This window comes from Heterodontus francisci, chromosome 9 (assembly GCF_036365525.1).
Source record: "Heterodontus francisci isolate sHetFra1 chromosome 9, sHetFra1.hap1, whole genome shotgun sequence".
Taxonomy (NCBI): Eukaryota; Metazoa; Chordata; class Chondrichthyes; order Heterodontiformes; family Heterodontidae; genus Heterodontus; species Heterodontus francisci.
In genome coordinates this window covers 34869752-34884545 of record NC_090379.1, presented here as the reverse complement: position 1 = coordinate 34884545, position 14794 = coordinate 34869752, and the positions used below count along the sequence as shown (strand labels likewise).

General features: G+C 42.0%; 1 protein-coding gene across 1 annotated transcript in view; it reads right to left on the bottom strand.

Moving 5' to 3' along the window:
- Nucleotides 1–9347, bottom strand: part of kcnh5b (potassium voltage-gated channel, subfamily H (eag-related), member 5b) — a 349527-nt gene extending 340180 nt beyond the window's left edge. Inside the window, exon 1 of the mRNA XM_068038274.1 lies at nucleotides 9144–9347. Coding sequence (XP_067894375.1) covers nucleotides 9144–9216 — 73 coding nt within the window. The 5' untranslated portion in view covers nucleotides 9217–9347. The remainder of the gene's footprint in view (nucleotides 1–9143) is intronic.
- Between the last annotated feature and the right edge of the window lie 5447 nt (nucleotides 9348–14794).

Here is a 14794-nt window from a genome sequence, read left to right as displayed (position 1 = left end):
CAGGGATTTGAGGATTATAGTTATGTCTAACCAAGAACCAGCAATGAAGTCATCTTTTCCATACACGTGAGGCATAAAGATGAAGATAAAGGTTGAGCATATTCAGGTGATCATTTGACTCAAGATGAAAAGGTTATCTGCTTATTTAGGGATATTTGGTGCCGGAAAGATAATATTTTGGACATTGCACATACCTACATATTTGAGAAATATATATTTTAGTTGATTGTGAGAGGATGTATACATGCCGTGGAGTAGAGTTTCCACTTTGAGCACAATTGGTGATTCCAGCACAAATTGCGCCTGTTTTGAAATGTGTTTCCCCTCACCTCCAAGATCCCGCTTAAACTCATTTGAATATCGGTGTTACGGCCAGGTGAGGAGGGGGGGTCTCAGGCTCCCCTCTTGCCCATTCCTGTAGTTTGACTGCAACAGGGTTTATTCCTTTTAAACAGTGGTTGTGCTTACCATCTCTGTGAGTGTTTTACCTTTTTCCTTTACTGAGATTGTGAAAGAACCAATCAGACAGGTTTTCTTGAGTTTAAACAAGAAAGAGGTAAGTTTATTATACTTAAAACTCTAACCCGATTTTAATATACTAAAAAATATGCTACACACACATTCACACGAGAATCTCACACACACAAACAGATTACAGGAGGGATTAAAGTCCAGAATAAATGGAACTTAAATACAGTCTGTAAATCCAGTAGTCCTCAGCTGAAGCTGTATTCTTGAACTCCTTGCTAGTCAAAGTGTATTTTGGCTGGCTTGCTTTGCTCAGGGTTTTCCTGGAGGCAGAATCTGTAGTTGTCTCTCTTCCCCTGGTTGCTGGCTGTAGCGGTCTGTAGGCTTGGAAGATCCTCCAGTCACAGATGTTTTCACCTGATGTTTTCTGGGGAGAGAGAGAGGAGAGAGAGACAGGGGAGCAGCAGCCTTCTCAACTGCTGTCTGCTTGTCTGTGTAATAAAACTTGTTTCTTAAGAGATGAACAGGTCATCACATGGTTCTTCTCAATCCTCTTTGTTTCTAATGAGATTTTTCTGGAATCTTCTAATGAAATTCAAGGTTCTACATGCCCCACGATGTCCATTCACACTTGGAGGGGGTTGTCTCTTTCAAAGTCAATGTGTGGGGATGACCTTGACTGCCATGCTAATGAAGCCATTCTAGATAATTCAATCACTTGGAGCGCGCCATTGTCCTGGCTGGGCTTCTTGTTCGACTTTTTGTCTCCAGTCCAATATCCTGGTACTTCAGATGTAAATGGCAGTGGCCATCTTGGCTGCTAGTTTTTTAAAAGTTACTTGTAGGATTGTTTCCCATTAAAAGTAAGTTTCTAACCGATGAAATTAATATTTCCCATTTGGCATGTAGGGTTTTCCTGACAATCGAAGAATACAAAGTTTGCCATGAACCAGCATAATCGGGCAGCATTGTACAACAGAATATTTTTTTAAATGATGCTTTAAAAATATTCCTTCATATATTTAAGAGTGGTAACTTAGTAAAGTTGGATTAATACAACTGAAAATTAATTTATCATTTTAAAAAGTGTCAATCCACCATTTGTGAGCAAGTCAATCTTAAATTACTGAAGTCATTTATTCAAAAATAAACAAAACCATTTTCTCGTTAGATTGGGGTACAGTCGTGATTTTATTGAATTTTTTTTTTAAATTACCATTCAAAATAGACCTATTAGTGTACTTTTGCCCAAAAATTCCAGCTTAATTTTTGGAGCCTCCTCGATAGCAATTAGCGGAAATTCCCAATGGTGCTTAGCTCACCCTGAGGCATGGCCAGTTTTGTGGGCAGGGTTTCTAGCTTTTATATCTAACGCAAATGACCATGGAAACTCAACTTAAACGGAATGAAATCTTCCCTTAAAATTCCACAATCTTTTGCGCTGTTTACGCCGATATTGGGGGAATTAGACCAAAAAGACTAGTGCAACTGAACGTTAACTGCAAGCCATAGCTCCAAGATTCTTAGAAACCCAAGAATGGGGTAGAAGCATTGTTGTTCTCCTGCCTTGAGGAAATGGATAACTGCATGATCAATATCTCTATAGCTTCCCTGATACAGTTGAACATTATGAACTGAGCAATTCTCCCAGGTGCCTGGAAGGTGCCAGTTGCATAAAAATCAATAGTTCCAATTACCTTCAAACCTACAGCAAATTCAGTTGCTACCTGGGAGGATAATTCCATGTTGGCAATCAGCGTAAGACAGCAGTCAGCTGTTGGTGCATCTCTGCTGGGACAAAACTAATGAAGACATGTTGCTTTTTAAGACCACATAGTTGGTTTATGCCTTATAAATCATTTGAAAAGGAGATTGCCATCTTTTTGCTCCTTTATGTTTCAGCTGCTCTAAAGCTCCAAAACAAACATCCTGTTCACACGAGTCTTGCTTTTACAAATGTGGTAAGGTATTGAGTGACTAGTAGCAGTATTTAAACCTACTTCAACTGAGACTCATACAGTATAGGGAATTCAAGGTTATTAAATGCAAAAAATGCTGTTTTGGATTCTTTTTGTCTGATGTGACCCTTATTAATTTGTTTAATTAGTGTTTTAGTCAATGTTCACTGATTTATTACAGTTAGGTTAAACTGTATTTGGATAATGTGGGCCTGCAGTAATTAACATTAAGTGCTGCATCACTGCCAGTGGTAACACAGCACGACATGCATTTCAGATCAACTAGAATGGAAATCTCTGGCATGTATAGTATAAAGGAACCTTACCATACACACGGTTTCACATAATCAATTTCAACATAGGAATACTTCCCTCATTGAAGTAATAAATTTACAAAAGGGTATAAATACCTCCATTCATAAACAAGGAGAGGGGCTAAATTCAATTTTGGTGGAGATGCAAAATGGGTAGGAGCTGATTAGCCACTCGTGATGAGTCAATTGAAAAATAATTCGGGTTGGATCTATAATGTCGAGGTGTATAATGGGAAGCTGGTCTGATGCCTTCCGTTTGCACCCCCATAGAAAGTTGAATTTGATCCCCAATACTTTGATTTTTTTCTTTAGAGATAGGAATTAGAAAATAATGGGATATTACTTTCAGATATATTTTTAACAATAATTTTTTGCCAGTCTTCTCCCCTCCCCTCCTGGAAATGTTGATTTATGATACTTCAAGTTGCTGGATTTCCCATGTCAGTGACATTCTCCGTGACTGTGGCCCTGGAGCATTATTCTTTCTAACCTCCTAAACTTCACTGTGTCTTTTGACAGCTGACCACACCATCTTCCTCCAATATCTCTCCTGCAGTTCCAATGGACTGTCCTTGCTTGGTACCACTCCACTATCCTATCATAGCCAGAGCATCTCTAGCAATGGTTTCACTTCCCATCCTTGTGCTATCACCACTTGCAATCCTCCAAGGATTCCCCTCCTCTTGCTTGTCTACGTGCCAACTCTTGGTGACATCAACCACAGTCAGCTTCCACATATTCTACATATGCACCACCTCTCTCAACATGTTCTGCTGCCTGTGCACTGTCAGATTATTTCTCTGACATCCATTCTTGGATGAGCCAGAAGATCCTCCAGCTAAACACTGGGGAGATTGAAGCCATTATTTTTGGTCCCACTATAAACTCAATTTCCTTACCACTTACTCTACTTTTCCTTTTCGTTTCAGCCAGTTTCAGGCGACAGTTTTCACAACCTAATGTTCTCTTTGATCTGGTGCTGTTTCTGACCTTCTATCGTTTTCATCACAAAGATCACATTCGCAACATCCACCCAGCCACAGACCATCTGCTGCTGAAACCCTCCTTCTTGTCTTTGTCATCTTCAGACTCATTGGTGGTGAACTTGGTCTCTGCCAGCAGTGCAGAGTGGTTCCATAATGATTCGACAGTCCATTTCACACCTCAATCATTCTCTTTTCCATTGACAAATAAGGGCTCTGAGCTATTGAACTATTGTTGTAGACCAATTTCATCCCCAATTACTCCAAAGCTATCCTGGCTGGCCTCCTAGTTTCCCAACATCTACCCTCCTTACACTTCAGCTCATTCGAAATTCAGCTGTTCATATTTTATCCCACATTAAATCACACTAACCCATCCCCCTGCCCTTGCTGACCTACATTGAATCCTGGTTTCCCCAACACCTCAAATTTAAAATTGTTATCCTTGTGTTTAAATTCCTCCATGGTTTTTCCCCTCCCTATCTCCAGCCCTACAACCTCTCTGACTTTTCTATTCCTCTGACTCCAGCCTCTTGTGCATCCGCCCCTCCTTTCATCCCACCATTGGCCGCCTTGTCTTCAGCCACACTCTGGAATTTCTCCCCGAATCCCTCCACATATTTTAAGACCCTCTTCTTTGACCAAGCATCTGCTCACCCAACCCAAACCCTCTTTCTTTGGCTCAGTGATTATTTGTCTACTACCTTTGAGGTGCCTCAGGATGATTATCTACGTTGAAAACACTTTACAAGCTAGATGGTGGTGCCTCGCTAGTGGCAATTGATTCCAATCCTATCCTCTCTACATGTACAATTTCTAAAACTGATAGCAATGCAGAACCGAATCCCTAGTTGACCTTCACCGCTCTAGTCCAGGGGATGTTGAGGGCAATTATGATACCCGAAGGTCTCTTAGGCTGAGATCAACTAATGCAGCACAGATCAAGCCATCTGGTCTCTATGTCTCAGTTACACTGACTTACAAAATGAGTCATCAGAGTGTTGTAATTGCAACTATACAATAAATGCAACTATCCAAACTAATCTTAAAAGCACTGTAACTTTTCCTAGAGTACCCGAAGCATGAATCGCAACTATTCACTCCTGTCATCTTAAAGCTTATCTACTTAAAGTTGTATTCATTTTCAATTTGCCCCAATGTTATCAGTTGCACAAAACGATATACAGGGCGATATAGATGGGCCGGTAAGATGGGCGGAGCAGTGGCAAATGGAATTTAAACCTGAGAAGTGTGAGGTGATGCATTTTGGGAGGACTAACAGGGCAAGGAAATATAAAATGGATGGTAGGACCCTAGAAGTACAAAAGGTCAGAGGGACCTTGGTGTACTTGTCCATAGATCACTGAAGGCAGCAGCACAGGTAGATAAGGTGGTTAGGAAGGCATATAGGATACTTGCCTTTATTAGCCGAGGCATAGAATATGAGCAGGGAGGTTATGATGGAGCAGTATAAAATGCTAGTTAGGCCACCGCTGGAGTACTGTGTAGAGTTCTGGGCACCACACTATAGGAAGGATGTGATTGCACTGGAGAGGGTGCAGAGGAGATTCACCAGGATGTTGCCTGGGCTGGAGCATTTCAGCTATGAAGAGAGACTTAAAAGGCTAGGGTTGTTTTCCTTAGAGCAGGGAAGGCTGAGGGGGGACATAATTGAGGTATACAAAATTATGAGGGCCATTGATAGGTTAGATAAGAAGAAACTTTTCCCCTTAGCATAAGGGTCAATAACCAGGGGGCATAAATTTAAGGTAAGGGGCAAGAGGTTTAGAGGGGATTTGAGGAAAAACAATTTCACCCAGAGGGTGTTTGGGAATCTGGAACGCACTGCCTGAAGGGGTGGTAGAGGCAGGAACATTCACAACATTTAAGAAGTATTTAGATGAGCACTTGAAACGCCATAGCATTACAAGGCTACAGGCCAAATGCTGGAAAATGGAATGAGAATAGTTAGGTGCTTGATGGCCGGCACAGACACGATGGGCCGAAGGGCCTGTTTCTGTGCTGTATAACTCTACGACTCTATGACTCTAAAACATGTCGTACTTCATGGAGGTGACATCACATGTGAAAGCAGATGGAGAAGAGTTTTACATTAAAATCATCAGAAACAACAACAACCTGCACTTAAAAATCATCTTTAATGTAGTAAAACACCCCAAGGTGCTTCACAGGAGCATTATCAAACAAAATTTGATACTGAGCCACATAAAGAGATATTAGCGCAAATGTCCAAAAGCTTGGTGAGAGAGATAGGATTTAAAGAATGTTTTAAAGGAGGAGAGAGAGTTTCAGGGTTGAAAAGGCTTAGGGAGGGAATTCCAGAGCTTAGGGCCTTGGCAGCTGAAGCTATGGCTGTCAATGGTGGAGTGATCAGAATTGGGCATGCTGAAAAAGCCAGAATTGGAAGAGCACAGATATCTTAGTGTTGTGAGGCCAGAGGAGATTGCAGGGATAAGGAGGGGAGAAGGCATGGAGTGATCTGCATATAAGGATGTAAATTCTGATGAAAGGTCACAGACCCTCCACAGATGCTGCCAGACCTGCTGAGTATTTCCAGCACTTTCTGTTTTTATTGTAAATTTTAGAACCAAGGCATTGTTCAAATGGCTGCCAATGTAGGTCAGCAAGCACAGGGGTGATTGGTGAACAGAACTTGATGCTTATATAAAAGTTAACCCAAGGGTTCTAATTTGTATCCCATATACAATAACAGTCTATAATTTTCTAATTTCAGAACATGCATGGTGAATACAATGTGATTATTTGTGTTACTCCATCAATTTGTTAGGTTTTCTGTTACACTGTTTTTTTCTAATAAATCAAAATTCATGTCGGCCTTTGTATAAATTAAGGCAGAAGAGTTTTGGATGACCAGAAGTTTACAGAGGGTAAAAAATGGGAAGCCAGCCAGGAGTGCATTGGAATAGTCAAGTCTAGGCGTGACAAAGGATGAGGGTTTCAGCAGCAGATGAGCTGCAGTAGGGACAGACAGACTTAGGCAATGCTATGGAGGTGGAAATCGGCAGTCTTAGTGTGGGCATGGATATTTTGCAATCTGCCTTTCAATGCAGTTCTCATTAGAAATAAAAAATAACATCTAATTTTGTATTTTTATTTGTAATTACTGACCAGTGATTCAAATAGGATCTGTGATGAGGAGCTGTGGGAACATGCAGTACTGACTGTAAATCTCCAGATATACCAGTCAACTCACTGGTTAAAAATGTTATCCCAAGGTTTCTAAATTGTATCCCATATACAATAATTATTAATAATTTTCAAATATCATAACTTTCATGGTGAAAACTCTGTTCATGTCGCTCCATCAATTGGTTAATCTTTCTGTGTTTTTTTTTAATAAATCGAAATTCACGTTGTCCTTTGTTTAGATTATGAAACGAATTCTGTGCCATTAATTTTCAAGGAACAGACTGAAACGTAAAATGCCCTGTTAATCTGTTTCTAAGTTCTAAAGCAGGGCTTGCGCACAGCGTTTTATTCTGTCGGGCCGGTTTGTTGAACATTCCTTCAAATGCCCTTTGGATTTCCTATTTTCTTATTTCTCCATTGATGCGCGGACAAATTTAAAAGAACAGGTTTATAATAGGCGAATTCTGTCACTTTAATAAGTACATCAGCAATGTTCATTGGGAAAATTTTGCTTTTAAGAGTTGATTTGCAGCCGGCTATTGACGTATAGTCTCAGTCAAACTGCTTGACGTCTTCGTGTAAATTACTCCCCAAAGTTAGTTGCAGCCGAGTTTGCCCACAGTGTGTGTGTGAGAGAGGAGCAGGGGTCCAGTTAAAAGGTTGAGGTGGTACTGGGGTAGATGTCTCTGCGTGAGGAGTAACAGCGACCCGTAACGGCAAGAAAAGATACCACTGAGTTGGTGGGGCTGCGATATGATTCATTCTTGTTACCAACAGTCCAGCGCTGAGCGAACAGAGAAAGTGGGGAAGTGTAACTCTCACCGTCACTCAAGATTTGGACACATCACAGCATTTCTCAACGGCCCCTTGATGACAAAGGTAGGCAACATACCGTACCAGATATAAGCTACATCTCACCTAACAGGAGCAAATGTCTCAACCATTTTCCCCAGCCCTTCAAATACCATATGCTTTAAATGTGCAATATATAGTGCGGTTTATACAATTTAAGGACATTTCTTCAACTAAAGTTCGTTACAGATTATGTCTGTAGAAATATATATAGGTATATATACACGCGTGCTTTAAATGCTGTAACCTACGAGATGTAGTTTCTCTTTCTGCAGCTTTTCTCACAGCGCACATGATGTTTGCATTGGAATGTTTTGAGATTGATTGTTATGTGTAAAGGACTATGTGTTAAGTATGGGGAATGATATAGTTTGTATATGTCATTAGTCTGGGCAGAGTTTGCACCAGCTTCCACATCATTCTCTGGCAAACCAAAACTATGTTCGTTTATTCAATGTTTGGAACTCTTCCATATTCTAAATATCTATTCCAATGACAGTTTCAGCAGCTTGAAACTGGATTTACAAGAACGCTGCAGGTGAAACTGTCCTGAAATCCTTTCTTTCTGTAACCCTTAAATCACTTCAGATTGAGCGCCCCAAGTTCCTGGGGGTTATGTCACCGGTTGGCGTCGATTTGCACATCACCAAAAGAACTATTTCTCCCAAACATTAGGCTTTAAAATCTTTGTGCCTTGTGCATTCCCCATTTACTGCCGGACGCTTTAAATCACTGTTTTTAACACCCATTGTTACTCTGTGCTGGTCTCGCTCAGTGGTAGAATTAAAACTAAAAATAACGGTATCGAGCATGTTAGAGATGCGACAGGAAGAATGGCGGTACAGATCAGAAGGAGCTGTATGTGTTTGCACTCAAATTATTCATTTAAAAAAAGTTTAACATCACAGCAAGGTCTATTAATAAGTGTTTCAACAAATTACTTCTAATTCATGCGGCAAGCTTTCAGTATTTCTCTTTCTTTTATTGGCTGTTCTGTATTTGTGAAACGACGGTTTCCGAAGTATGTGAGAGTAACAAAATTAAGAAAGGTCCAAAACTAAATCCAAATGAATTGTCCTTAACATAGCTGATCTCCAATGTATATAGTTCTGCTTTATCTCCCCACACCTTTAACATATCATCAATAAATCAATCTGGGTGCAACTCGAACAATGAAAGGGCGTTAAATAAAGGTGACACAAAAAGACTGCCGAGAGAATAAAGACACAAAAACAAGAAATGCTGGATTCACTCAGCAGCATCTGTGGAAAGAGAAGCAGAGTTAACGTTTCGGGTCAGTGACCCTTCTTCGGAACAGAGAATAAAGACTACCGTTCCGCCAATCTGTATGTAATCCTATAAAGTGCTTTAGAGCATCGCTGCAAGTGTTATCTTACCGCTGGATCGCCGGACAATATTTTCCAAAAAAGTATTCTGCGGTGCCACCAGCCCTCTCTTTCCACCGGGCATCCTGGGTCTGCAGAGTTTTTGAAAGATGTTGTTAAGCAGCGACTGCTCGCAGCGAGTCCAAGCAGATGGTCAGTTTTTGGTGGGAACAGGTTCATAGTAGCGCTGGGGCTGGGTCTGCAGCTGGAACTGGAGCTGGGGCTGATACTGGAGCTGCTGCCGCTCTTGGTACATCGCTGGCACTAGGAGCTTCCGGACGCCGCGACTGCGCACTCTGCTCCTGACGCACGTACCCTCTTGCAATTTTCACTGCTTACTGAGGGTGGGGGTGGGGGTAAAGCAGACAAAACCCGGGGACTGTTCAAAAACAGCGGCTCCCACCCTCGCCTGTGAGAATGGTGACTGCTAGCGGAGCCAAAAGTGCAACCTGTAGGATGACCCAATTGCCCTGGGGATGATGTCTAACTGTCAATATCTGAGCAGCTTAAACAGAAACTTCGCATACTGAATATATTTAATTTCACGAAAGTCTGCTTCTTCACAAAGAAACATCTCGTACTTTTCTGCAAACTTGACAATGGTGAAGTTGAGTTGCCCCTTCCACCCCCCCTTTCTTCCCTCCCAGCCTCTTTCGCTTCCATTTGTTGTAATAGATTAGATACGCGGTGTCTCCCAGTCTGAGGTTTACTTCCTGCACAGGTTATGTTTGCGATGTGGTTGTATTTGTATGTGAGGAGAGCACACGGCTGTGTAACAAGGTGAAATTACCACCAGTTGCACCAGTGACCTGGGCGGTTTAATATTGCGTCTTTATCGTAATCGAAAGGCGTTTTACAGAAGTACAGACAAAAATGGAAGCCCAGCTAAAGAAGGAGATAAGCAGGTTGTGACGTGGTTTAAATGATAAACTTTAAGGAGAGCCTTAAATCTATTTTAATGACTTGGATGTGCGCAGCACAATGTCAAAATTTGCAAATGACACAAAACTTGGTAGTATTGTGTACTGTTAGGAGGATAGTAATAGGCTTCAAGAGGATGTAGATAGGGTGGTGGAATGGGCAGACAGGTGGCAGATGAAATTTAATGCAGAGAAGTGTGAAATGATACATTTTGGTAGAAAGAACAAAGAGAGGCAATATAAAATAAAGGGTACAATTCTTCAGTGGGTGCAGTAACAGAGGGACCTGGGGGTATATGGGCACAAATCATTGAAGGCGGCAGGGCAGTGGTTAAAAAGACATATGGAATCCTGGGCTTTATAAATAGAGACATAGAGTATAAAAGCAAGGAAGTTATGTTGAACCTGTATAAAACACTGGTTCGGCCTTAACTCTAGTATTGTGTCCAATTCTGGGCACCACACCGTAGGAAGGATGTGAAGGCATTGGATAGGCTGAAGAAAAGATTTACAAGAAAGGTTCCAGGGATGAGGGATTTCAGTTACGTGGATAGATTGGAGAAGCTGGAGATGTCCTTCTTAGAAAAGAGAAGGTTGAGAGGAGATTTGATAGACGAATTCAAAATCATGAGGGTTCTGGACAAAGTAGATAGGGAGAAATGCTCGCTTTGGAGGAAGGGTTGAGAACCAGAGGGCACCGATTTAAGGTGAATGGCAAAAAAACAATCGCAACATGAGGAAAATCTTTTCTACGCAGCGAGTGGTTAGGATCTGGAGAAGATTACAGAGATAGGGAGATAGAAGGCCATGAAAGGATTTAAACAGAAGGATGAGAATTTTAAGTTGTAGGGATTAGGTGTCTGGGAGCCAATGTAGATCACCGAGAACAGGGGTGATGGGTGAGTGGGACTTGATGCAAGATAGAATGTCAGCAACAGAATTTTAGATGAGCTGAAGTTTACAGAGCGTGGAGAATGGGAAGTTGGCCAGGAAAGCATTGGAACAGTCAAGTCTGGTGGTGCCAAAGGTATGGATGATATTTTCAGCAGCAGATGGGCTGAGGCAGGCAATGTTCTGGACATGAAAGTAGATGTTTTTTGTCCTGGTGAGGATATAGAGTTGTAAGCTCAGCTCGGAGTCGAAAAGGACACTAAAATTGCAAGCTAATGGAGCTGTGGGCTGACAAGTCCCCGGGTCCTCATGGGCTTCATCCTAGGGTCTTAAAAGAGGTGGCTAATGAGATAGTAGATGCGTTGGTGTTAATTTTTTCCAATTTTGCTAGATTCTGAAAAGGTTCCATCAGACTGGAAAATAGCAAGTATAATCCCTCTATTCAAGAAGTGGAGGAGGCAGAAAACAGGTAACTATAGGCCATTTAGCTTGACGTCTGTCATGGGGAAGGTGTTAGAATCGATCATTAAGGAGGCTATAGCTGGGCACTTAGAAAAACTCAAGATAATCGGGAATAGTCAGTATGGCTTTGTGAAAGAAAGATCATGTTTAACCATTTTATTGGAGTTCTTTGAAGGAGTAACATGTGCTATGGATAAAGGGGAGCCCGTTGACATACTGTACTTGGATTTCCAGAAGGTATTTGACAAGGTGCCACATAAAAGTTTATTGCACAAAGTAAGAGCTCATAGTGTAGTGGGTAACATATTAGCATGGATAGAAGATTGGCTGTCTGGCAGAAAACAGAGAGTTTGCATAAATGGGTCCTCTTCTGATTGGCAGGATGTGACGAGTGGAATCGTGCTGGGGCCTCAACTTTTTACAATTTATATCAATGACTTAGATGAGGGGAGCGATGGCATGGTAGCTAAATTTGCAGATGACACAAAGATAGGTAGGAAAGTATGTTGTGAAGAGGACATAAGGAGCTTGCAGGCCCATATACATAGGTTGAGTGAGTGGGCAAAAATCTGGCAGATGGAGTATAATGTTGGAAAATGTGAAGTCGTTCACTTTGGCAGGAAGAATAAAAATGCGGAGTATTACTTAAACGGGGAATGACTGCAGAACTCTGATGTGCAGAGGGATCTAGGTGTTCTAGTGCATGAGGCACAAAAAGTTAGTATACAGGTACAGCAAGTAATAAACAAGGCTAATGGAATGCTATCCTTTATTGCAAGAGGAATAGAAAAAAAAAGTAAGGATGTTATGCTTCAGTTATAGAGGGCATTGGTGAGATCACATCTTGAATACTGTGTGTAGTTTTGGTCTCCTTATTTAAGGAAGGATGTGAATGCATTGGAGACGGTTCAGAGGAGGTTTACTAGATTGATACCTGAAATGAACGGGTTGTCTTATGAGGAAAGGTTGGACAGACTGGGCTTGTTTTCACTGGAACTTAGAAGAGTGAAGGGAGACTTGATTGAAGTTTATAAGATCCTGAACGGTCTTGACAAGGTGGATGTGATGAGGATGTTTCCTCATGTGGGTTTGTCCAGAACTAGGGGGGCACTGTTTTAAAATTAGGGGTCGCCCTTTTAGGACATAGATGAGGAGACATTTTTTCTCTCAGAGTGTTGTGCGACTTGGGAACTCTCTGCCTCAGAAGGTGGTGGAGGCGGGGTCATTGAATAATTTTAAGGCGGGGTAGATGGATTCTTGTATAAAAGCAAAATACTGCGGATGCTGGAAATCTGAAATAAAAACAAGAAATGCTGGAACCACTCAGCAGGTCTGGCAGCATCTGTGGAAAGAGAAGCAGAGTTAACGTTTCGGGTCAGTGACCCTTCTTCGGATGGATTCTTGTTAGGCAAGGGAATCAAAGGTTATCAGGGGCAGATGGGAGTGTGGAATTCGAGACACACAGATCAGCCATGATCTTATTGAATGGCAGAGCAGGCTAGAGAGGCCGAATGGCCTACCTCTGCTCCTAATTTGTACATTTTTATGTATGTAAACAGGTTGGTTCAACCTGAGACAGGTATCAAAGAAAGGGGTGTGGTCAGTGGCAAGAGTACAAGGTTGTGCGCACACTTCCCAAATGCTGCCCCTTCACCTTCCCCTGACCTACTGACCAATTATTCAGAGGGAGGTCCAGGAAAATGCTCCTCCGGAAACATCTGGAGCATTTTTGTTTTCAAAAAAACTTATTGTAGTTCATGGGAATACTTTTCCTGGGCCCAACCATATTCAGCTGTTTCATCAATAACTTCTCTATCATATAGTCAGGAAAAGGGCTGTTTGCTGTTGGGTTCCACAGAGTTCACCACCATTCATGTCCTTTGATAATGAAGCTGTCTGTGCTAGCCAACAGAAAGGCTTAGGCTAACAAGTAGCAGGTAACATTGATGCCCCATAAGTGGCAGGTAATAAAGTTTCGAACAAGAGAACCCAGCTGTCTTCCCTGACTTTCAATGGCATCACCATCACCAGGTTCCTCGACATCGATATCTTCAGGATCACCATTGGCCAACAGTTTAATTGGGCCAGTCATATCAACCCCTCAAAGTCTCTCCACCATCTTCAATACTTAAATCAGTAGTAAGGTGAAATGCTCACCTGGTTGGGTTTAGTCACAACAAGACTTCTGATTTTTTTAAATATTGTGCCTTCACATCTTCAGGATGTCCCAAAATGATCCAGAGGCTTGGACTAATGCTGCAGTGGCACAAGTTCAAATCCCACCAAGGCAAATGGGAGAAATTAAATTCAATTAATTATTGAATATGAAATAAAAAGCTAGTTTCAGTAATGATAATCATGAAGCTACCGATTGTTGTAAAAGCCCTTCTGGTTCACTAATGCCCTTCAGGGAAAGAAATCTGCTGTCCTGACCAGGTCTGACCTACATGAAGCTCCTGTGGTTGGCTCTCTGAAATGGCCGAGCAAGCCACTCAATTGTACCAAAACCGCTACAGAAAAGTTAAATAATAAAACTGGATTGACCTTGGCAGTGGAAATCACAAAGGAACACACTGCCCAGTTGACCCTGAAAAGTCCTCCTCACTGACATCCAGGCACTTGTGCCAAAATTTGGACAGCTGTCCCACAAACTAGTCAAGTAACAGCCGGACATAATCATATTCACCAAATCATACCTTACAGCCAATGTCCCAGACTCCACCACCACCAGAGGTGGCGACACAAAGGGAGTCCTCAACATTGATTCTGGATCCCGTGAAGTCTTTTGGCATCAGGTCAAACATGGACAAGGAAACCTCATGCCTTCCCTCAACTGATGAATCAGTGCTCCTCCATGTTGAACACAACTTGGAAGAAGCACTGAGGGTAAAAAGGGCACAGAATGTATTCCGGGTGGGAAACTTCAATGACCATCACCAAGAGTGGCTCAGTAGCACCTCTGCTGGTCAAGTTCCAAAGGACAGACCTGCCAGACTGGGTTAGTGGCACGTGGTGAGAGAACCAACCAATACCTACTTGACCTCGTCCTCACCAATCTACTGGTCGCAGATACTTCTGTCCATGACAGTATTGGTAGGAGAGACCACTGCACAATCCTTGTGGAGACCAAATCCTGCCTTCACACTGAGGACATGCCCCATTGTGTTGTGTGGCATGACCACTATACTAATAGGATCAATTCAGAACAGATCTAGAAGCTCAAAACTGGGCATCCATAAGGTGCTGTGGGCCATCAGCAGCAGCATAATTGTATTCAACCACAAACTGTATGGCCTGGCATATCCCTCACTGGACCATTATCAACAAGCCAGAGATTAAGTCTGGTTCAATGAGCAGTACCAGGAATAACCGAAAATTGAGGTGCCAACC